Genomic DNA, 23,701 nt, shown 5'->3' with positions numbered 1-23,701 from the left:
CTCCAACAAAGGTGAATTTACTTTGCATATATTGGATATACATTGTCATTTCAGGTTTTATAATCTAATTGTTCAATGCATATTCTAAACCAAAATTGGGCAAAGCAGTTTCTAATTTTACTTTTTCAAGATGGTTATCAGTTTGTATTTCCTTTGTGTAGACTTAAAAAAGGTGTGCCCTTCATAGAAAAACCCAAGGCTCATTCCACAAGAGCAATAGCTACTTTTACAGCCTTATGAAAAATATTTCCCATTGATGACATTTGTGCTACTGCAACTTGGTCAACAAATCACAACTTTGTGTTTCAGTATAACCTGGATGTACAGTATAAATCATGTTCCTCCTTTGAGTCCACCATTCTAAGGAATGTCCTACCTTGATACCACCCAGGTAAAAACACCTTTGGACTCTGTCCCATACTTTGAATCAGACCAAAATAGACATCATCAGGTACAGAAGTTGTGTACTGAACGTAACGATAAATCAGTGTTATCTGATTTTGTGCCAGTTCGACCTCCTCCCCCCTTTCTAATTTTCATTGCCTTTTGGCTTCTACTGACTGGACAGAGCTTATGTGGACCCTGTCTGTATAAACACCTATCAGAATGCGATCTCCTTATGTAAGGTTTCTTTAGTATGGTAGGGAAAAATCCCTTCGAAGGTTGTTATTCCTCTAAATTTATATCTGGTTGGGATAAACTTGATCTGAGGTAAAAGGGTAGGGTACAGGGAATTATGGGTATGGGTGGAATCATAGCCCTTGATCCATGAAGCTACAGAGATTGTATTGAGTTCAGATCTGACTGAATCAGATAATCCATTTGTTAAACAGGATGAAAATAGGAAAACATGGATCAGTTGTTGTGGTAAGTACATAACCTTTGTTTTTACACAGAAAGCTAAAACTAAACAACAAAAAAGTAATGTGGAAGTTTTTTCCCCCAAAGGGGAACTTATCTCCCCAGCAATGGAACAGTGTTAGCCTACCGCTGGATCCTCACAACCCTGCCGAGGAGCACCAGCAGGAAAGCTCTGAAGGGTTTGTAGCTAAAAATGAAGTTGTGTACTTACCATAATGCTCCATCTGTGTTGTCCATTTTCATTCTTCCTCAACCATTGGCTCAGATCCAAACCCTGATTCCAACTCGGCTATTACTGTAGCTCATGGCCAACTGAAACTTTTGAGCCTAATATAACTCAGATAGTGTTTGCTAGATGACATAAATAGTAGAGATTAAAGTAATGCTCGTAATAAAGAACACCAATATCTGGAACTCCAATGCAAGACACTGTGGTGTCTTAATAGCATCTTATTCTTCCAGAAGTCCATGATGACAAAAGTTGGAATGTTATGCTAAGTACATAACTTCATCTGATGTCAATTTTCATTCATTCCTCAACCATTGAGACAGAGTCCCCAGGTACCTGATATCCGGGGTGGACTCTAAGGAAGGATATTCCTGAGCACAGTTAAACCAAGGGCTGCACTTCCCCTCTAGACCAGATCCAGTTTGTAGTGAGTAACAAAAGTATGATGATTAGCCCAGGTAGCAGCTGCACTTATGTCATCCATAGAATGGTTGGATAAAAATACTGATGAAGTTGACAGATCTAGTAGAGTGAGCTTTTAAAGGTTTTGGTAATAAAATGCCTGATTTCTTATAGACAAAGGTTCTGCAATCTGTAATCCACCTTGCTGATGTTACCTTTGTAACAGATTTGCCCAATTTATCTTCTGCAAAGGCTGTAACTGATCAGATTTTCTAATGTCTTTTGTTCTGTGTAAATAGAAATGCAACTATGAACAACTGTCAAATGTAACATATTCACATTTGTTTTCGAAGTTTAAGAAAATTGGCAAGTTACTATACTGATACTGAATTCTGACATCACCTTAGAAATGAAGGAAGAGTTGTTCTTAATGACATTCTACCTTATAGAAAATCAAAGAAGGAATTTTAATGCTTTGAGTTCTGAAATTCTCCTAGCAGATGTGATGGGCATCATCTTCCAAGTCAGAAATTTAAGATCACATTTTCTTGCTGGTTTGAAGGGGGGAATGGATTAACGCCAGCAACAGAAGATTCAAATGCCATGAAGGAGTAGGGTCTTTACAAGGTGGTCTGAGTAAAACAGTATATTTTAGGAAGGTCTTGCAAATCTTAGTACAGGCTAGAGAAGAACCGTCAATGCCTACATGAAAGTTAGAGATTGCTGCCAATTGAACTTTAATAATACAGGAGCTAGCTCCCCCATTAAAAATTTCTGCCAAAAACTCTAGTACACTTTGTGTAGGGGCTGAACAAATTTCACTATATTTTTGATGCACCCAACACACACCTCTTCCACTTACTCTTGTAAATTTTCCTAGTGGAAGCTTTATTGGAAGACAGACGTGTACAATGGACAGTGGACGACAGCATAGGTTGTCTGGCTATTGGAGGAACTACGCTGTTAAACTTGAGGGTTTGAAATATTGATGAATCATGACTGTTGGGTGAGACGGTAGGTCTGGAACTATATCTAGAATCCAAGGTGGCTAAAGAAGACGAGGCCAAACTAAACCTGTTGAGGCCAGTAAGATGCAAGAAAAATGACTTTACTCATCAGTTTTGCAGATTTCTGTAGGAATTTGGCAGTTAGTGGGGTTAGTGTATAAGATTGAGAAGACCAGAAGGTCAGTCGTGGAGTAGAACATCCCCTCAATGATTCCCCTGTTGGGGGGATTAGGGAAAAAAAAAGCTGCTGCACTTGTTTAGGGGAGATGCAAAAGATTGCAGGAAGGCTGCCCCCCCCCCCCCACTGATGGAAAATTGCTTCCTTCACTTTTATTGTTGAGAGACCACTCATGAGGTAGTAAAATGGACCTGTTTGATTTATCTGCTGTCACGGTTGGATTTCTTTAAAATGTGTGTTGCTATCAGAAAGCAGTTGGATCTGAGCACTTCTTGTCAGAAGGGATAAGACCCAATTCCTCCTTGTTTATGTAACAAACTACTGACATATTGACAATTTGGAACCCAACTGTCCCCAGAGGTAGAGCATCCTGAAAAGCTTGCAACGCTAAAAGCACTGCTCTCATTTCTAGGATATTTATATGCAAATTGGCCTCTTCAGGGGACCCAAGTGCCTTGGAATGTTTCCCCAGGAAGTGCCCCCCTGACCCAATCTGGGATGCATCTGTGGTTACTATGGCCTTGGGCTGAGGGAGAATAAATGGATGGCATTGTAAAAACTGACCTGACTTTATCCACTACCAGAGGTATTTCTTGCACGTCTGTGTAATCCTTATTTGAACTGACGTCCGTTGATAAAGATTTGACCATTGGGATGCTAGCATCCACTGAAGAATTCTTATATATCTTGCCAGGGGAACAGGAATTATGGCCGTTGACTTGACCCTAAGACTTGAAGAATCAATCGGGCTGAATTTGTGAATTTTTCAACCTGGAATCTTGATGTTTGTACTCTGTTTGGAGGCTATCACAGATACTGTATTAAAAAAATTTGCTCCTATAAATTCCAGGGTTTGAAATGGTTGCAACTGCAATTCGTTAAAATTTATTGCAATTCCCAGAAGGGAGTAAGTCTAGAGTACCTGGTCTCTCACTAATATGAATAGATGCATGGTCGAGTGTTAATGAGCCAGCCATCTAAATATGGAAACATCTGAAGTCCCTGAAGTCTTGCGTGTTACCACTGCCATGCATTTGGTGAATACCCTGGAGACTGTGGTGGGACCAAAGGGCAGGGCTTGGAACTGGTAGTGACTGGCTCTTAGCCGGAAGTGCAAGTACCTTCTGGACCACATATTCATTTTTATGTAATAGTACACAACTTGAATGTCTATCAAGCACATCCAGTTATCCTTGCCTAGAAATAGAAGAATGGACTGAACCATGAGCATCCAAAAATTTAAGCGTCAAACTGACTTGTTCCAGATTTAGTCTGCAGTCCCGGGTTTTTTTTTGGCACTAAAGTGTCTTTAGTAAGTTCCAGATTCTATCTGGCCTGATTGGACTTTTCAGGTGATTTTTATTTCTAGCAGCTTTTGTATTTCTAGTGCTGCTATTTTCCTGTGACTGGGTGGAACATTAGGGAAACTTTTGTGTAGATGGAGGTGAAAGGAAGAAGGGAATTATATATCCTCTGGAAATAATTCTCTGCACCCAAGTGTCCTTTGTGATATCTAGCCAGACCTTCTGGTGCAGGAATAAATGACCTCCAGAAGGGAACAATCAGGCCTCCCTTCAGGAGTGATGATAGGATCTTGTTAGAGAACATATCCTTTGATTTTGTGGGTAGTGTCTTCCATTAGCATCCCCCCCCTGCCTTTTGGGGAACCTTCTCCACGTGGATCTTGGCAAAGACCCTGAGATTTTCTGAACTATATTTTTCATCCCCCTTGTTGATTTCTAGAGAAGGTTCTTTTAAAGCAAAGTGGGTCTTTCCAGATTTTTCTCACCTGGAGAGGGTGTCCATCACCTTGGGGCCAAATAAGTATGATCTGTCAAAGGAAGCACTGATGAAAGAAGACTTGAAAGGCTCTGCAAAGTTACACAACTGCATCTGTTTGTGTCTCCTTATTGAAACTCCTGAACCTGCCGCCCTTGAGGTACCCTCTGTTGCATGAGAGATAAGCCTCATGGACAAATCTGAGAGGGACTGAAGGGTTGCCAACTGCGAGCCTTCTGAAGGTCGAGTCTCTGCAGTAGTGGTCTCGAAAGAGTATTTGACAGTTCCTTTATCAAATCTCTCTGCATCCTAGTGAAATGTGCCATATAGTGTCGACCTATGAGTGATGGTCATTGAAGTATAGACATGCTTCTCAAATCTATCCAAAGCCCAGGACTTTCTATTAGGGAGATGGACAGTGGAACTTTGTTCCACAAGTTCCTTCTTCGTGGTTGCCGCCACAACCATGGCATCCACTGCTACTCCCTTGCTCCAGTCTTCCCTTCCTGTTGGAGGTCCCAGAATTCGGTTTGATTTCTTGGGGATAGGTTCAACTGTATCAGGTTCCTTCCATGCCCACTGAGAGATCAAATCAATGAACTCATCAGTGGGCAGAGTCACCCAGGAGATAGATGGGCCAGATCCAAACACCTCTAGAAACACGGATTCCTCGGGGAAAGGATTTTGGGAGGTCCAACCACCCTGTTACTTGAGGATCTCTAGAATGTCTCCAAATGAGACATCTTCAGGTTGTGATCTAGGGGATCCTTCCCCTTCATCAAAATTAGTGTCTTCTGTGATAGATGCCTGTGGGGAATCTGTGCCTCCTTTTGCACTTGCTCTTTCAGGGAACCTTCTCAGTGGGATGTTCCTGGGAAGTGCTGGAAGAGACAGTAATATCCTGCGGGGTAGCCTGAAGGGTTTGTACTGGCTATCCCTGAGAAGTTAAATGCTGAGGCTCACAGTGCAGAGAAACAAGATGTTGAAGGAAGATCTATGGGGGATAGGCCATCTGTCCTACTGAAGCAGAGAACGCATTCTCCAGTACCGCAAAAGCAGATTGCCCTGGGGAGAAGGAAAACGATGGAGCCGAGAAGACCTACTTCTGCCCAGAAGGCAACCTTCCCAAGGCAGAGGTCAGAGATGAGGCTTTGAGGGGCAGAGACAGCTCCGAAAACTTCGGAATTGACTCCAGCACCTCAGATCCAACAGCTGCTTGGCTCTGAACTCATTAGAGCGGGGGTGCTCAGAGAAATCTGTGGATCCGAGGACACTACTGAATTCAGATCCCCTACAGAGGGTCTTGGCAAACTCAGACAAAAAAAGGACTCTGAAATGAAGTGTTGAATTGGAGAAGTAGCCAGTACTGGGGGGGGGGGGGGGGGTTTGACCTGTCCAAGGCTTCCTGACCCGAGAAGGTAGGAGCCTGGAGAACCATCTGTACCTGCACCAAGAGAAACTTAATCATTATCTCCACATTGATTTCAGTGAGAGACTCCTGGAAGAACGAGATGAAGCAATAGATGCTGATTTCGATCACCATCTCTCCAGGAAGGGAGAGGGGCCCGATGGACAGTATCTGATCCGAGGAAGTACCTTAGGATCCGAAGATCTTTTAGGAGATGCTATAGCAGTCTTGGAGCTAGATGGCTTCAGATCCAATGTGGACTTTTTGTGCAGAGGCTCTGTTGAAGTCAAAGAACCTAACTTTTTTGGAGTGTAATTAGAAGCTGCCTTGTGGGGGGGGGGGTGAGTCCCAGATATGGCTTTGGATAAAGTAGTGGGCAGTAAACCTTTTAAAAATCAGTTTTTATGGTCCAATATAGCTTGTGGATTGAAACTCTGACAAATAGTGCATACTAAGATGTTCTAGGCCTAAACAATACACAGAGAGATCATGCACATCAGAACATGGTAACTTGTGGCCACATTTGTTGCATTTCTTAAAAATAATTTCAGACATGATGAAAGTGACTAGAAAAGAAAGACGATAGAAAGTTTTTTTTTTTTTTGGAAGGGTAAGGGGGGGGGGAGGGTGCCAACTATAGTCAGTAAAGATGGAAGAGATTTTATATATATATATATATATATATATATATACACACATACATACACACACATATATATATATATATATATATATATATATATATATAAATTAGCAAAAGTACCAGGAATGGTATGTAAGAACTACACTAAGTGTACACAGGAATGGGAGAAGGAAAAAAACACTTATCTCAACAACTGCTCAAGAGTAAAGTTGAGCACGTCTATACGCAAAAAGCGGCAAACAAGACCTGAGGTATGTTAGGGTTTAGTGCATGGGTATGAGGAGCTCAAGAGTTTGTTAGCCACAAGGTATAGTAACAGCAGAGTTTGATTTAAAGTTTGGATCCGAACCCAGTGATTGCGGAATGAAAATTGACATCATCAGATCAAGTCTTTTCAGTGAGTTCAGCTCAAGCTAATGGTTTGGGCATATGGAAGTGCCCTGAAGCTTTGCAACTAGTCAGCTGTTATATCCTGTGCAGGCTATAACCCATATAAGCTTCGGCTACTGCAGCAGTGATCAATGTGGAGAATGGCACTTGTTTTCATTTTATGCATGTCCCAATGCTTTCCTTAAATTTGAATGATTAGAGAACATTTTTATTGTTGATATGAATGATTCACCTTTGGCTGTTAATACTTAAATTTGTGGATCAATGTTCATCTACAATGCAAATGAGACAACTGTTATCCATTCATTTTTTTTGTTTGTTTCCTCAGCTGGAAGTGCACAGTCTAAGTACTTCGCCTACTCTGGAAGTTGGGCCAGTCAGTATGTCTTTTGAGCTACCTATGCATACATGTTCTGGACTTCGGATCAGATTTCTGAGACTTTCCAGCCTGCAGACAGGCCTTCCCCATCGCTGGGTCCGTTATGCAACTCACAGTGATTCTTATGTAATAAGAGTATGAATTCTTCCCCATATAGTGTTATGGTAGTATGTACCAGTATTTATGTAACCTAGAGAGAGAGACTGAATTACATTAATTTCAAAACAGCAAAGAGAAATTGTTTTGTCATCCCAACAGAAGCAGGAGTTTCTCTGAAAACAGTTGCAGCTGTTATGTATTCTCTGGTTCTGTGTATTTCCATAGTAAAATACCACATCATTTAAAACATTTTGGTTTGTCTGCCAAGATTATTGTCCATAAAATCACTGATAAAACACTAGCAACCAAGATATCACACTGTATATGTTGGTCTGTATAATAAATTACTCATTTATGATTATTCTTTGGTGGTATATAGTACATTAATCAAAGTATCTTGCTTCTCTAAATTCAACAATGTCCAAGTGCATGTCTTCTGGAGGGAGAAAAACATAGTAACTAATTTATATTTAAACAATAAAACGTTTGTCAGATGTACAACAATTTTATACTGATACTCTGAGGTCAGAGTTGTTAATCTAAAAGCTTTCAAACTATATACATTAAATACATACTGGGGATGGGACTTGCACAGTACTGGGTACTGCTCCAAACAACCGTAGACATTTTTTCTTCAGATTTCTTTAAACAACAGTTATGCTTTATACCATCAGTGTTAAGTTATTTATTACATACACTTATACTTGTTTTTAATCAGTTCTCATTGCAATAATATTAGAGGCATATCAATGCACAGGAAGACCCCATTAATTTATATAGTTACAGCTGCTACATTATTCCATGGTTTTGTGACAGAACTGGTTTATTGCTTATTAATGATCATTTTCAATTACAATGATGTAATGTGATTTCCTCCAAGTAATTAAGAAGCAAAATGATCCATCATTCAAATGCAGATTGGGAAATAATGCCCCACAGAGGGATATTGACACAGTATCCTAAAGACAGCCTGTGACTAAAAGGGAGTTTATCTGCCAAACTGCTGCCAGTGAAAGACCTAAACAAAATTATTGCTGTTTGTAAATTATTTAGATTTCCTAGTAATATCACATTCAGTATATTGCAAAAATCTATAAGGTTCCCACCTTGGCCTGCTTTACAGACAACTATGACTTTTAAAGACAAAACTGTTACTCCAATACTGATGTCTGCTTACATAGATCTTCATGGCACAGGTCTTCACATACAGCTTCTATTATGGCTCTTTGCCCAGAAAAATAAAGCAAGTGGAACAAACTAAAACCACTCTACATTGAGCTAACTGGGGCAAGAAGTCCACAATGATAAAGATGGCATCAGTGAATGGTACGCCTCTGACTTGTTTAGCAGACACCACTAGGATCTTGCCTAGCCTCATATATTTAATGCCATTTCACATAACATCCTGTCCAAGACTTTATTTTATACTCATCAGTGATAAGAATCCCAGGAAAGGGATACAATGTATTTCCTTCATCCTCAGACTATGCAGTCATACTAAAACCCTGCTGAAGAAGGGCACACCTTTGGCATAAAGTATGGCCCTTCATATATCAGTTACTTCTATGACTTGCACACAATCTTAATGCTGATTTCACATAGTAGAGCCAAATTACCACTGACTATTATTTTTCCTCAGGGCTACAGCATTGGAAGCCACACACTTATCTTTCACACCAGTGAAGTGATGGAAAACCTGAGGGAACAACTACAGGTGCTCTTTGTGTTTCACTGTTGCAGTCATCACATTTGGGTTATCTGCCTGCAGGTAGCTCTCAGTCGGCCTGAATACCAGAGTCTTGGGATTTCTGGTTGGATGCTGTCGCTTCTTCCATGGCATCTGGTCGTCAGGGGTATAAAACATGTAGCCGACACCATTACATCAGTCTTTCTTGCCGTGCGGTGCCAGAAGCAGAAGCAGTTCGCAAGTGCTGGTTGTCCTCCTGAAATTTTCGCTTTGAGTTTCAGACCTGAAGTCTTCTAAAAGATAAGTACCCCATTGGGAATCCTTTTTTCTTGCTCTAACCGATGTCAGAAAAAATTAATTGTCTTGCCTGTGGAAAGCAAATACCTCACAGAGATTTTCATTCTTACTGAGTCACCTGTTTGGGCCCAGACCACAACGTCCCTCGCTGTCGGTTTTGTGCCTTGCTCAATGCCCGAACTATTCGTCGGGCAATTTTCGTAGTTAACTTCTTTCGTTCTTGATCCCCATACTCCAAAATGGCTTCAATAAGCCATCCAACCCCCAATCTTCTGAAAAAACGCAAGGATAAAGACAGAGACAGACCATATAGGTCCAAAACTGCAGAAGATGCTACCATTAAGCTAGTCGCCAGTACTCAGTGAGGTACTTTCGCAGCCCCCTGATACATGCTTCTACAGATTCGCAGGCCTCTACTGAGACCCATTTGGAGTCCGGTATGCCGTGAGATGCTACTTCGACTATGGAACCTGCAGATGTCTCTACCTTGGATGGGTCCGGAGCCGCTGTGCAGGCACCGGCTTCTGAGGGCATATTCAGACCTTCTGATTTACATATTAAACTGACTTCATTTCAAACCAAAAATACCGAATTTCTCACACTTAAGAGTTCACACTACGTCTAGGAAACAGACGACCAAAGCGAATTCTCAGGCCCACATGCCATAAAAACAAATTCTTAGAATGGCTGAAGACCTCATTACCTTAATTAGGGGAAATCAGCCTTCCCCCTCAAAGAGACCAAGAACTGATTTTCCTTCTGATTCGAAATCTGATAAGTCTGATCCTTCTGACTACCAGGACATACCCCTTATCTACCTGTGAGGGTTCTGATGCAGAGGATTCCATTCCGTCTGCGTCCCCTCCAGAAGATTTCTCTTTTGGTGAAACCCTACATAGCCTTGAGCGCATTTCTGCTGGGAGAGCCAGGACTACTCAGTCCAAAAAGAGACTCAGGGAATTTTTAAACTTGCATCAGCACAGGCCTGTAGCTATCCCTCCTGTTCTGGAAATTGTAGATGATGTCTTCTTGGAATCCAGCCTTACCCTGATACTTTGTCTCCAGCTCAGGAAACCTGACAGGTAATATAGAGTACCTGACTCTCTCAAATTCCTTTTTAAGAATCCTACTGCGGATCCAGAGATCATTTCCCAGGGACCTAAAGGCATTAAGGCTACAATTGCCAAAAACCCTACCCCTTCGGACAGGGATTCTAGGGCTTTAGACAGATGGGGTAAGAAGGTATACACCTCTGCTACTCTTGCCATTAGGGCTTTAAATTGCTAGATGTCCTTCAAGAATGCAACTGCAGTCCTAACATATGGGTTGTCCTGCCTCAGGCAGCCCTTCGGTTGGCCAGATTCCAAAGTCTGGGTCCGGCGTCGGCCGATGTCGCCTCTTCCCCGGCGTCAGAGCGGCTGGGGTATAAAGGCATCAGCTGACGCCATCTTCTTCTGTCTTTCTTGCCGCGCTGTGCCCGAAGCAGAAGCAGTTTGCAAGTGCCGGTCGGTCAGCTCCTGTGCTTTCAGTTACCGAAGTCATCTAAAAGCTAAGTACCCCGTTGGGGAACATTTTTTCTTGCCTCAGCCGATGTCAGAACAAATTGAGAAAGTTAATAATTGTTTGTCTTGTGGTAAACAAATACCTCATAAGGACTTCCATTCTTACTGCCTCCCTTGCCTGGGCCCAGACCACGACGTTTCGGTCTGTGCTGCCTGTGCTTGCTTTAATAAGCGCACTCTCAGGTGCCGGGCAGAGTTTGCCGAAGACTTTTTTTGGCGAATCCTACGCTTACAATATGCCGTCGGAACAACCCACAGCACAAACTACCAAAAAACGAAAGGACCAGGACCGACATCCCCGGCCCGCGTCTTCCACCGATATAACGCCTAAGCCCTCCGCGAGTGCTTCGGTCCCTTCGGAAGCGGTAATTCAACCGCTCCAGGCCGACGACACCACGTTAACTCATCCCTCGCTCTCAGAGACGACACCGGTGCCAGTTGTTGATTTTCCTCCGGAAACCCAAGTTCTGGATCTACCCGACACCATTCCCGTGGACGTTACCCCTGCACGTGGGGCAGCTAGGCCTCCTGTATCCATGTCAATCAAGGGCTTTGCATGTGCTAAGGCCGCCAGCCAGGCCAAGGCCCACCCTAAACCTACTTCTCAGGCCCCTTCTTCTGACAGACAAATCATGTCTCTGGCTGCAGATCTAATCTCTCTTATCAGGGGGTCTCAGCCTCACCCAGACAGAGGTTCTCAGCCGCCTGCAGAAAAAAGGCCTAGAACTGAGCAGGCTGACAACCTCTCTTCAGATGAAGCCTCTGGGGATTCAGAGCATTCAGATACCCAAGAAGAATCCTTCCAGGCCTATGAGGACTCTGATGCTGAGGAATCTATTCCGCCTCTCCTCCAGAGGATTTTTCTTTCGGTGAAGTCCTCCACTCCATGAGGGAACATTTTAAGTGGCAGGGTCAGAAATTTTCTGATTCTAGGAAAAGGCTACGTACCTTCCTTAAGTTACCCCAGCACAGACCTTTAGCTATCCCTCCAGTTTTGGATGTCCTGGATGATGTTTTCTCCGACTCCAGTGCTTCCCCTGATTCTCTCCCTCCTGCTCCTGTCAAGCCAGACAGATATTACAGGGTCCCTGACACTCACAAGCATCTCTTTAAGGCCCACTCTGTGGATCTAGAAACTATTTCACAGGGCCCCAAAGGAGTGGCTACCTCCTCAGCCAAGAATCCACTGCCAGCTGACAGGGAAGCAAGGTCCCTGGAGAGATGGGGTAAAAAAGTGTATACCTCTTCCACCCTTGCCATGAGGTCACTTAACTGCCTTTTTCATATGTTTCAGTACCAGGATTATTTACTGGATGATTTGCAGAAAAAGATAGCCTCTCCTGAGCCTACAGATAGAAAGGCATTGCAGGATTTGGTTCATAATACACAGCAGGTTAGTAATCATTTTCTACAGTGTGGTTATGATGCATTGGAGGATTCATGTAGGGCAGCTATGACAGGGGCTGTTATCCGTAGACATGCTTGGTTGACAGAACAGCCACTGCCAGATCATGTTAAAATAAAGCTCCTGGACGCACCTCTGGATAAACAGAAGCTTTTTGGTGCTAATGCTCAGGATGTGTTGAAATCTATTGAGGAGAAGGCAAAATCAGTACAGACAGTAAAGGATTTCCTCCAAGTTCAGCCACCAAGGTTCAGCAGGAATTGGCCTTCAAAGAATTGGTCCTTTCCAGACTCTGACAGGTTTCAAAGGGGAAAGAACAGGCGTGCACGAGGTAGAAGGCAATACCATGGCTCCTACAGGGGACGCCAATGGCAACCACAAAATCAGAGAAGTGGCACAGGTAGTTCACCTGCACCACAGGGACAATCACAATGACTTACCTTTCACTCTGCCTACCAAGGCTCAAAGAGAAGCGCCTCTAGGCAGAAAATTATCTCTATTCTCAAAACACTGGCACATTATAACAAAGGACAATTGGTGGACATAATAGACAGAGGTTACAGGTTCCACTTCCATACCTTACCAACAGGACAAGGCATGCCAAACCTGCCACAAAATCAAAGGGCAGAGGCACTCATAGAAGTCTCAAAGCTGTTACAAATAAAAGCAATAGAGAAGGTTCCTCCTCAGGAACAAGGCCAGGGATTTTATTCAAGACTGTTCCTTGTTCCAAGAAAAGAATAACAATGGAGGCCTATATTGTACTTGTCCGTTCTAAATACTTTTCTCATGGTGCCAAAATTCAAGATGCTGACGTTACAGCACCTTCTTCCCATGCTGGGCAAGGGGTCTTGGCTGGTTACTCTGGACCTCAAGGAGGCATACCTGCATGTCCCTATCAGACACAGTTGCAGAAGATACCTCACATTTCTTGCAGGAACAGAGCACTATCAATTCTCAGCATTGCCGTTTGGCTTATCTACTGCGCCCAGAGTATTCACGAAATGCCTGGCATCAGTAGTGGCACATTGCAGACTCCAGGGAATTCAAATATACCCTTACCTGGACGACTGCCTAATACAAGCAGACAGCAAACAGACCTTGATAAAACACTTGGATTACGTCATTCAATTGCTGCAGGCTTTGGGATACACAGTCAACATTCAAAAATCAAGATTACTGCCATCCCAAGAGATTATTTTTCTAGGAGCAAAACTGGACACATAGCTACAAATGGCTTTCCTCACAGAGGAGAAACAAGAGCATTTAACAGCTTACTTCAAAGGCCTAGCAGAATTAACCCACCTGACCGCAAGGAAGACCCTGCAGGCCCTGGGGTTCATGGCATCTTGCATTCTTCTAATCCCTCTGGCAAGACTACACGAGAAAGCTGCAGTGGTACCTAAAAAGCTTGTGGTCGCAACACAGCCACAACCTAGAAGACATAATACCACTCATCCCATGCCTGCAAAGGGAATTTTTGTGGTGGGCTCAAGCAAGTCACTTAAACGAAGGCATGCTTTTCAACAAACCTCCAACAAGTCAAACTATTACAACAGATGCCTCAGACCATGGATGGGGGGCGCACATGGACGACAGATGCATTCAAGGGCAATGGACTCCCATGGAGATGCATCAGCACATAAATCAAAAAGAGATGTTGGCAGTGACACATGCAATAGAAGCCTTTGGAAAATCTCTTCAGCAAGGTCATCTGCTAATAAGGACAGACAACACCACTGTCATGTGGTACATAAACAAACAAGGGGGCACTCATTCCTACCCCCTCTGCAGACTAACAATGATTCTTTGGGAAAAGTCCCTGAAACTGAACATCTACTTGCAGTCCCAGTTTGTTCCGGGCAAAGACAATGTTCTGGCAGACAGGTTGAGCAGAAATTTCTTGGATCCATGCGAATGGATGTTACACCCACGCATTTTCTCACAAATAGCATCTGCATGGGGAAGACCAGACATAGACCTCTTTGCATCTCATCTCAATCATCACCTGGAAAGGTTCTGCACAAGGATACACCATCCTCTAGCTTGGAGAACGGATGCTCTTTCCTTCATCTGGAATGCTCTAACAATTTATGCATTCCCTCCTCTACCTCTGCTCACCAAGGTGTTACTGAAGATCAAGGCAGAACAACCAAGAGGAATCTTGATAGCTCCAGACTGGCCAAGGCAACACTGGTATCCACTACTACTGAGCATAACTCACACCAAACCATGGCCCTTGCCTCAATGGCCTCTGCTCCTGACTCAACACAGTTACAAGACTGTTCATCAGAACCTGCAAACCTTAAATCTGACAGCTTGGAGAGTTCCATGACTCCCTCTCCGAAAAAGTTCAGGAAATTTTGCTGGAGGCACGCAGACCTTCCACCAGAAAAACCTATTCGGCCAAATGGAAGAGATTCACCATCTGGAATGTCAACAAGGGCCAGGATGCATCACTGATGAACATACCTCAGATATTAGAATACTTGGCAGAAATGTTTCACAGTGGCCTCTCATACTCTTCCATCAAAATCCACGCTTCAGCTATCTCAGCACATTACAACTGTGATCCACCTGTGTTTTCGCATCCCTTGCTAAGACAGCTTCTAAGAGGCATAAAGAATATCAAACCCCCAAGGAAGCTACCAATTCCTGCATGGGACCCTCAATTACGTCTTGAAAAAATTAACTCTTCCTCCTTTTAAACCAGCAGCATCTTCAGAAATGCAATTTCTCTCTTGGAAAACGGTTTTCCTGTTGGCAGTCACCTCAGCAAGAAGCGTCTCGGAGATACAGGCCCTCATGGCAGTTCCTCCTTTTCTCATCTTTCATCAGGACAGAGTTTCCCTTGGGACCAATCCTTCATTCATGCCTAAGGTGATATCCAGAGTGTCTCTAAACCAAGCAATTCACCTGCCTACTTTCTTTCCTAACCCTCAAAATAAAGGGGAAAAGCTGCTGCATACTTTAGACATTCACAGACAACTATGCTACTACTTGGACAGAACAAAGTCCACCAGGAAGTCTGACCAACTGTTTGTAGCCTATGCTGCTGGAGTGCAAGGAAAAGCAGTCACCAAACAATCTCAAAATGGATTGGACACTGCATCAGATTCTGTTATTCTTTTCATGGAAAAAGTGTGCCAGCTAATATTAGACCACACTCCACCAGAGCTATGGCCACATCCACAGCTTTTCTAAGAGGAGTGGCTACAAAAGATATTCTAGAGGCTGCTACATGGAGCTCCGTGCATACATTTACCAAACACTACAACCTGCCATTATACTCCAGATCCCAAGCAGGCTTTGCTTCGGCAGTCCTGCAGGGCCTTCTAGCTACACCCTCTCTTGCTTAGTCCTACCACCCCCAGCTTGGCTATGGTATTCAACCCATATGTTAGGACTGCAGTTGCATTCTTGAAGGACATAGTACAGTTTTGTACCTACCATAAATGTAGATGTCCGATAGATATGCAACTGCAGTCAGGTTTTCCCTCCCTCCTACCCCTCTGTTTTTACCCTTTTGGGTCCTTTCTCCCCTTACCTATCAGCTGGGGTTATATATTATGGTGTATCTGTTTATTACTGTTGTGCATGTCTGGTTTTATCTGTTTATCCATTCACAAAATTTAGCCTTCCTTGGAGGGCACCTGGCATCTGGGTAAGAAACACTGAAGAAGATGGCGTCGGCTGCTGCCTTTATACCCCAGCCGCTCTGACGTCGGGGAAGAGGCAACATCGGCCGACGCCGGACCCAGACTTTGGAATCTGGCCGACCGAAGGGCTGCCTGAGGCAGGACAACCCATATGTCAGGACTGCAGTTGCATATCTATCGGACATCTACATTTATGGTAGGTACAAAACTGTACTTTTCATATGTTAAAGCAGCAGCATATTATGGAGATAATTAAACAGAAAATGATGTTGATTCCTGACTGTGCAGAACACAAAGATTTACAAGAGTTAATGCATTCTGCTAACCAAGTTGGTAAACATACTTTGCAGTGTGGGTTTGATGCCTTAGAAGCATCTTGCAGGGCTGCTGTCACTGGGTCTTTTCTTAGAAGGCATGCTTGGCTTAAGGAACAAAACTTGGCAGATCATGTCAAAGCAGAATTACTGGCTGCACCATTAAACCAAGAGTGTTTATTTGGTAATAAAGCAGTAGTAGTCCACAAAAGAATGGAGGAGAAAACTAAATCTATGCAAACTGTTAAAGATTTCTTACAAGTACAGCCACCTAGATTCAGTAGGCATTGGTCTTCAAAAAACTGGTCTTTTCCAGTCCCTTCCAAGCCACCATCCTATGGTAAAATGGCACAATGACGTATCCTTACCTCTTCCAAGTACTTGCACCTTTAGGAGGGAAACTTGCCCTGCATGCCAAAAACTCAGAATACATTACCCAAGACAGAGGGGTCTTAAACTTTTAGTTATGTACTTACCATAACTTCAGATGTTTGGGATCCATCTCACCTACATTCTGTACTGATGGGACAGCGTCCCTAGCACCTGATTCCTGGGTGGCTCACTGGAAAACACTCCTGAGAACTGTGGAACCGAAGGAAGCTCGCCCCCGAGATGCCACATCCAATTTGTAATGAGAAATAAAGGTGTGAGGAGAGGACCAGGTAGCCACAGCACAAATGTCACTAATGGCAAGCTTAGCATGAAATGCTGTTGAAGTAGCCATAGCCCTTGTAGAATGAGCTTTCACAGTGGTTGTAAGCTCTCTATTAGAAAGAAAATAAATATGACTAACACAGTCTCTGATCCACTTGGCAATAGTGACCTTCGTGACGGCTTTGCCCAATTTATTGTCTGAAAAGGACACAAATAACTGATCTGTTTTTCGTGTTTGATGCGTCCTATCTAAATAGAAACGCAATTGTCTGTGGACATCCAATGAATGGAAGATATATTCTGCTCTGTCTGAGCAATTGGGGAAGAAAACTGGAAGTTCCAAAGACTGCTGAAGACAGAAACTGGAACAAACATTGGGAACAAAAGATGGATTGGGCCTAAGGGATACTCTATCCTTGTGAAAAACCAAGTACGGCGGGTTGGCACATAGGGCCTGAAGTTCCGAAACTCTTTTGGCTGATGTAATTGCCACCAAAAAAGTGGTCTTCCAGGTAAGAAATTTCAAGTCAGAAGTTGCTGCCGGTTCGAAGGGGGAAGAGGTCAAGGCACCTAACACGAAATTGAGATCCCATAGTGGAGCAGGATGAGAAACTGGAGGACGTAGCAGCCCAGCACCTTTCAAGAAGGCTTTACACAACTTATTGCTCATCAAAGGTGGGTCTGTACTTGCATGAAAATTAGAAATAGCTGCTAATTGAACCTTAATGGTAGAGACTGAAGACCCTTGATTGAATAGGGAAGCTAGGAATTTCAACATGTCCGCCACCGGGGCAGTAATGGGATCTAAACCCCGGAGTTGGGCCCAAATGGCAAATCTCTTCCATTTACTATTATACATTTTCTTAGTCGAATCTTTGTGGGCTGAGGACAAGATATGTATAACTTCTGAGTCTAAAACCTGGTTCCTGACTATAGTCGGAAGTGGAGGAGCCAAGCTGTTAATTTCAGTGAGTGAAGGGACTGGTGAAGCTGTCCCGACTGGTGGATCAAGAGATCTGGTACCTGGTCCAGGAACCATAGGCCGTCCAGTGCGTATTTCCGAAGAAATGGCAGCCAGACTTGACGAGGCCAGTATGGGGCAACTAGAATCATCTTGCACTGCAAGTGAATCGCCTTCTGGATCTCCCTGGGGAGAAGGGGAACCGGAGGAAAGGCGTACAGTAAGCCGTTGGGCCAAGCTTGGACTAGGGCATCCTTGGGAAAACTCCCCCGACTTGGGGTAAGAGAAAAGAACCGTAGACATTTCGTGTTGAGAGGGGTTGCAAAGAGGTCGCAACAAGGAGTTCCCCATCTTCTGAAGATCTGAGATGCTACTCTGTCATTCAGAGACCACTCGTGCGGGGAGAGAATGGTTCTGCTCAGCCTGTCGGCTATCACATTGCATCTCCCCAGAATATGTGTTGCTACCAAGAAACGATTGGTTGCAACAGCCCAATTCCATACTCTCATGGCCTCTCTGCAAAGAGGGTAGGACCTGGTCCCTCCCTGCTTGTTCAGGTACCAGACTACTGACATGTTGTCGGACTGAACGGCAATCATACCCTGGGGGAGGTAGCAGTGTAGTGCTTGGAGCGACAGAAGCACTGCTCTCATTTCCAGTATGTTGATGTGTAGGGAAGTCTCGCCGGGATGCCACTTGCCTTGAACTGACCTGCCCAGGTAATGACCCCCCCCCACCCTGTCTGGGAGGCGTCCGTAGTCAAAGTGGCCACTGGAGGAGGAGGAACGAACGCCCCTGATCCAGGTTGGACGAGGTAAGCCACCAACGGAGGTCCTGTTTGCACGTCTCCGTAATTATAATTCGATGACTGAGAGGAAGCTCCTGATACGACCACTGGACCGATAGGAGCCACTGGAGAATCTTCATGTGTAATCTTGCTAAGGGCACCAGGAGAACGGTAGCCGACATGGAACCCAACAGTTGTAGGACCATCCTTGCTGGGGCTCGGCGTTTGAGGAGCAATGCTCGGACTTGAGATTGTAATGTTTCTATTCTCTCTGTAGGAAGATAGACCCGCATTTGCCTTGAGTCTATGTCTACCCTGATAAACCGTATAAGCTGAGATGGCAGCAACACAGACTTTGCCCAATTGAAGGTGATTCCTAGGGAGGTTCCTAGAGATATAGTGGCTGCTAGGTTCTGTAATAGTAGATGCCTGGAGGTGGCAGTTAGGAGCCAGTCGTCTAGATACGGAAACACCTGGAATCCTAGACTCCTCAGGTGAGCAGTCACCACCGCCAAACATTTGGTGAACACCCTGGGGGCTGTGGTGAGACCAAAGGGCAGTGCGCAGAACTGGAAATGACTGTCTACCAGGCTGAAGCGCAGATGTCTCCTGGACGCCTGATTTACCAGGATGTGATAATAGGCGTCCTTGAGATCTATGGAGCACATCCAAACACCTTTCTCCAGAAGCGGGAGAATGGATTGTAAGGTGACCATCCAGAACTTGGACTTCTTGACTGATCGATTCAGATTGCGGAGATCCAAAATGGGCCTCAAGTCCCCGGTCTTTTTTGGCACTAAAAAGAATTTTGAGTAAGTCCCTAATCCGGTCTGGTCTACGGGGACCGGTTGGATGACTCCTTTTTGAAGCAGCTTTGAAATTTCGATGGCTGCAATATCCCGTTGACTGGGTGGGGGGTCTGGGATTTTTCTGGATGGAGGGGGGGTGTGAAAAGGGGATGACGTAACCTCCGGTGATAATTTAGAGCACCCATTGGTCCTGAGTGATACTCTCCCAGGCCTTTAGGTGCCTCGAAAAACTACCCCCGACTGGCTCCGGAGCTGCACAGTCGGGCAATCCTTCAGGGATGCTGAGAGGTTGAAGAGCCACGAAAGGACTCGCGGTCTCCAGTGTTGTGGGGGCCTCTGCCGCCTCTGGGACGGCGTCTTCCGGAAAAATTTCCCCCTCCTCTGCCTCTAGAGGGGGGATCGTCCTGCTGTGAAGGGTAATTCTTCTGTGATTTACGGAACCACATTTTCCCTCCTCTTTTAGCCTTGGGATAAGGCCGAAAGGGAGAGGAAAACCGTGCTCCTACGGCAGTCAAAGTTTTACCCTCTTGTTCACAGCGGGTCAAGGTGTCCTTTACCTTGGGTCCGAACAAAGAGGACCCATCAAAGGGAGCGTCGGCAAAGGAAGATTTGAAGGCCTCCGCAAAGTGACACAGGCGTAGCCAGGCTTGTCTCCGTAGAGCAACACCCGTACCCGCCGCTCTACTCGCCCCCTCGGCTGCATACGAAATGAGCCTCATGGACGAGTTCGATATCGACGACAAGGTAGCCAACTGAGAGCTAACCATCTGGGCTAACTGCTCAGGCAGGTTACCAGAGAGGGTATCTGAGAGTTCCTTGATCAGATCCCTCTGAAGTCTAGTGAAGTGCGTGAGGTAGTTCAGAGACCTTAATGTAAAGGCCGCTGAAGAGAGGGTGCGCTTCCCGTACCGGTCCATGCTCCTAGACTCCTTATTAGGGGGATGGATGGACGTCGAAGCCTCTGCCACATCTTGCTGGGTAGCAGATGCCACCACCATAGCATCTACAGCCACACCCTTGGTGAGAAATTCCTTTTCCGGGGGCGCCGACAAAAATTTGTTAGGGCGAGCAGGCACCGGTTCCACAGAATCTGGATGTTCCCACACCCTTCGAGAGACCAAATCCAGGAGCTCATCGAAGGGCGGAGACACCCAGGAGGCGGAGGGCTGAGCCCCGAAGGCCTTGAGGAACACCGACTCATCAGAGGAAGGGGGTTTGGTCTGCCAGCCGCCTCGTTGCTTGAGGACTTCCAGGATGTCAGCAAAGGAGACATCATCCGAGGACGACTTGGGGGACCCTTCCACATCAAGATCGGTGTCGGAGGTGATAGACTCGTCAGGGGAGTCGACGTGCTTCCTCTTGCACTGTTTTTTTCTTGGGGGTTCCTCTGAAGACTCTTCAGAGGGACCTCCAGGAAGAGGGGGACCCCCAATGGGGGTGACCTCAGGCCCCAGGGCTCCGCTGTCTTGAGACAGGGGGACTACAAAGGACCCAGTCTCCATGCCTAGGGAAGGTGCCGGGGAGACGGTGGAGGTAGCCAAAGAAGATTTGGCCAAAGCACTCCTCATGGCTCTAAAGGCCAGACCCCCAGACTCCTGGGAAGGTCCGACCCCCAAAGCCACAACAGCAGACGGCACTCCTGCAGCCGACGCACCGAGAGAGAGGCTCGGAACCGAAAACATCGGTCCCGAAGCGCCACCCTCGGGGCCGACCGAAGAGGTCCGTGTACCGAACTCCGACCCAAAGGCCAGAGTAGGAGTAAGGGTCGGAGCCGACCCGGACACCTCCATCGGCTCCACCAGCACCGACTCCAATGGTGCCGAGGCTGTTGGAGGAGGAACCAAGGCTAAAGGGTGGACTATCTGCTCCGAAGCCGACTGGGCTGGAGCCGAAAATAGAAGTTATGTTCTTACCATAACGTTTCATGTTAGTTGTCTTCTTCTCGCCTTCTTTCTTGCTGGATGGGTTCGGAGCCGACCTCGGCTCCGACTCGGCCACTCTAAAAGCTCGAGAGTTGGTTCCACCGGCTCGAGGCTGCCCCTATATCCCACAATGCTAGGCGTGAATTACCTCAGATCTCGTTTGTGAGCTAGGCCCAGATAAAAATACAACCAGGAAAACTGGAAAAATTCCACCTCTATAAACAAGGGGAAGAGAAAGGGTGACCTAAGCCTGATCTAGGAAATATGCAAAACAGAGCATATACCTATCGCAAAGAGGTGGTAGAAAGAGAGGTCACAATCAAACTCCTCTAGGTCTGTCCAGGCCAGGGGGAAGGAGGGTGGGATGCAAGAAAGAAGGTGAGAAGAAGACAACTAACATGGAACGTTATGGTAAGAACATAACTTCTATATGTTAAGTTGTCTATCTCGCCTTCATTCTTGCTGGATGGGACCGCGTCCCTAGCACCTTGTCCCGGGTGGCCTAACGGAACAGACTCTTGAGAACAGTGGAACCAAAGTTAGCTCTATGTCTAGAAGCTAAATCCAACTTATAATGAGAAATGAATGTGTGAGGAGTAGCCCAAGTAGCCGCTGCACAAATGGTGTCAATAGGCAGTCTGTCTTGGAAGGCTATAGAAGTAGCCAAAGCTCTGGTGGAATGGGCTTTAGGTTTGCTAGGCAGCTTTTGGTGTCTAATTTCATAAACAAGGGAAATCAGAGATGTTAGCCATCTAGATAATGATACCTTTGAAACTGAAAGTCCCTTTCTGCCTTCTGCATAAGAGACAAAAAGTTGGTCAGATTTTCTGAATTGTTTGGTTCTATCCAAATAGTACCTTAACTGACAGTGAACATCTAGCCAATGCAATTTTTGTTCAGACCTATTAGAATATTCTGGAAAAAACACAGGGAGGTCAATGCTTTGATTTAGGTTAGATGCCGAGGCTATCTTAGGTAAAAAGGACGGGTTCGTTCGTAAAGATACCCTGTCCTTATGGAACAACAGATAAGGAGGTCGACAGCTGAATGCATGAAGTTCTGAAACTCTTCTGGCTGAAGTAATAGCTACCAGAAAGAGAGTCTTCCATGATAGCAATTTTAAAGAACAGGAAGCTGCAGGTTCGAAAGGGGGGAGAATCAAAGAACTGAGAACTAAATTAAGGTCCCAAGGAGGAGGAGGATTTCTTATAGGAGGTCTGAGTAGAAAAACTTCCTTTCAAAAAGGCTTTGCAAAGCTTGTGGGACATTATGGCAGACTCTGAAATGCCCACATGAAAGTTAGATATAGCTGCCAATTGAACTTTGAGAGTAGAAGGAGAAGAACCTGCATGAAATAGTTCAGCTAGAAAATCAAGAACCATATGGATGGGAGCAGTGAAAGGATCTAAGTCCCTTCCTTGAGCCCAATAGGCAAAACGTTTCCATTTACTCAGATAAATTTTCCGAGTGGAAGTTTTGTGGGAAGCTATCAAAATATCTCGAACAGGGTGAGATATTTGAGGAAGCCTGGCTAAGGTTGGAACTGGAGGAACCAAGCAGTGAGGTTCAGAGAGGGGAGGGAGCGATGTAACTGACCCGATTGATGGATCAAAAGATCTGGAACTAGGTCCAGATGCCAAGGTTGCTCCAATAGAAATTGATGTAGAAAGGGGAACCAAACCTGCAGAGGCCAGTAAGGAGCAATGAGGATCAATAAGGCCTTCTGAGCGATAGCTTTCTGTATCACTTGAGAGATTAGTGGGAAGGGAGGAAATGCATACAGAAGTCCCCGGGGCCAAACTTGGACTAGAGCGTCTCTGCTGGGCTAGTCTGGTAACGGGAATAGTGTGAAATAATCTTTGCACTTGCTGTTTTGGGGAGTAGCAAAAAGGTCGCAGCAAGGCTGACCCCACTTGAGAAAAATTTCTCTCACAACAGAGTCTTTCAGAGACCACTCGTGAGGCATGAGGATAGCTCTGCTCAACTTGTCCGCGATTTGATTGGACTTCCCGGGGATGTGCGTTGCTATCAGAAACCGCTGAGAAGAAATCGCCCATTGCCACAGTCTGAGTGCTTCTCGACATAGGGGATAGGACCTGGTTCCGCCTTGTTTGTTGATATACCACACTACAGACATATTGTCCGTCTGGATTGCTATCGTTCCCAAGGGAAGAGAGTCTTGAAGGGCTTGCAACGCTAAAAGCACTGCTCTCATCTCTAGAACATTTATGTGCAAGTGGCATTCGTCTGGTTGCCATGTGCCCTGGAC

At 45.1% G+C, this 23,701-nt stretch overlaps 1 protein-coding gene across 6 annotated transcripts in view; it reads left to right on the top strand.

Moving 5' to 3' along the window:
* AP4M1 (adaptor related protein complex 4 subunit mu 1) overlaps nt 1-7,736 on the top strand; it is a 1,285,664-nt gene extending 1,277,928 nt beyond the window's left edge. For 4 of the 6 annotated variants that reach the window (XM_044077275.1, XM_044077274.1, XM_044077273.1 and 1 more), the window contains one exon: nt 7,226-7,736. In XM_044077275.1, the coding sequence (XP_043933210.1) occupies nt 7,226-7,417 (192 nt within the window). In that variant the 3' untranslated portion in view covers nt 7,418-7,736. The remainder of the gene's footprint in view (nt 1-7,225) is intronic. The other 2 variants (XM_044077278.1, XM_044077277.1) reach the window with 1 other exon arrangement.
* Nucleotides 7,737-23,701: the final 15,965 nt, after the last annotated feature.

This window comes from Protopterus annectens, chromosome 7.part0 (assembly GCF_019279795.1).
Source record: "Protopterus annectens isolate FY-2018-M chromosome 7.part0, PAN1.0, whole genome shotgun sequence".
NCBI lineage: Eukaryota > Metazoa > Chordata > Ceratodontiformes > Protopteridae > Protopterus > Protopterus annectens.
Note: the sequence above shows the minus strand (reverse complement) of the source record. Positions and strands in the feature narration are given on the sequence as shown.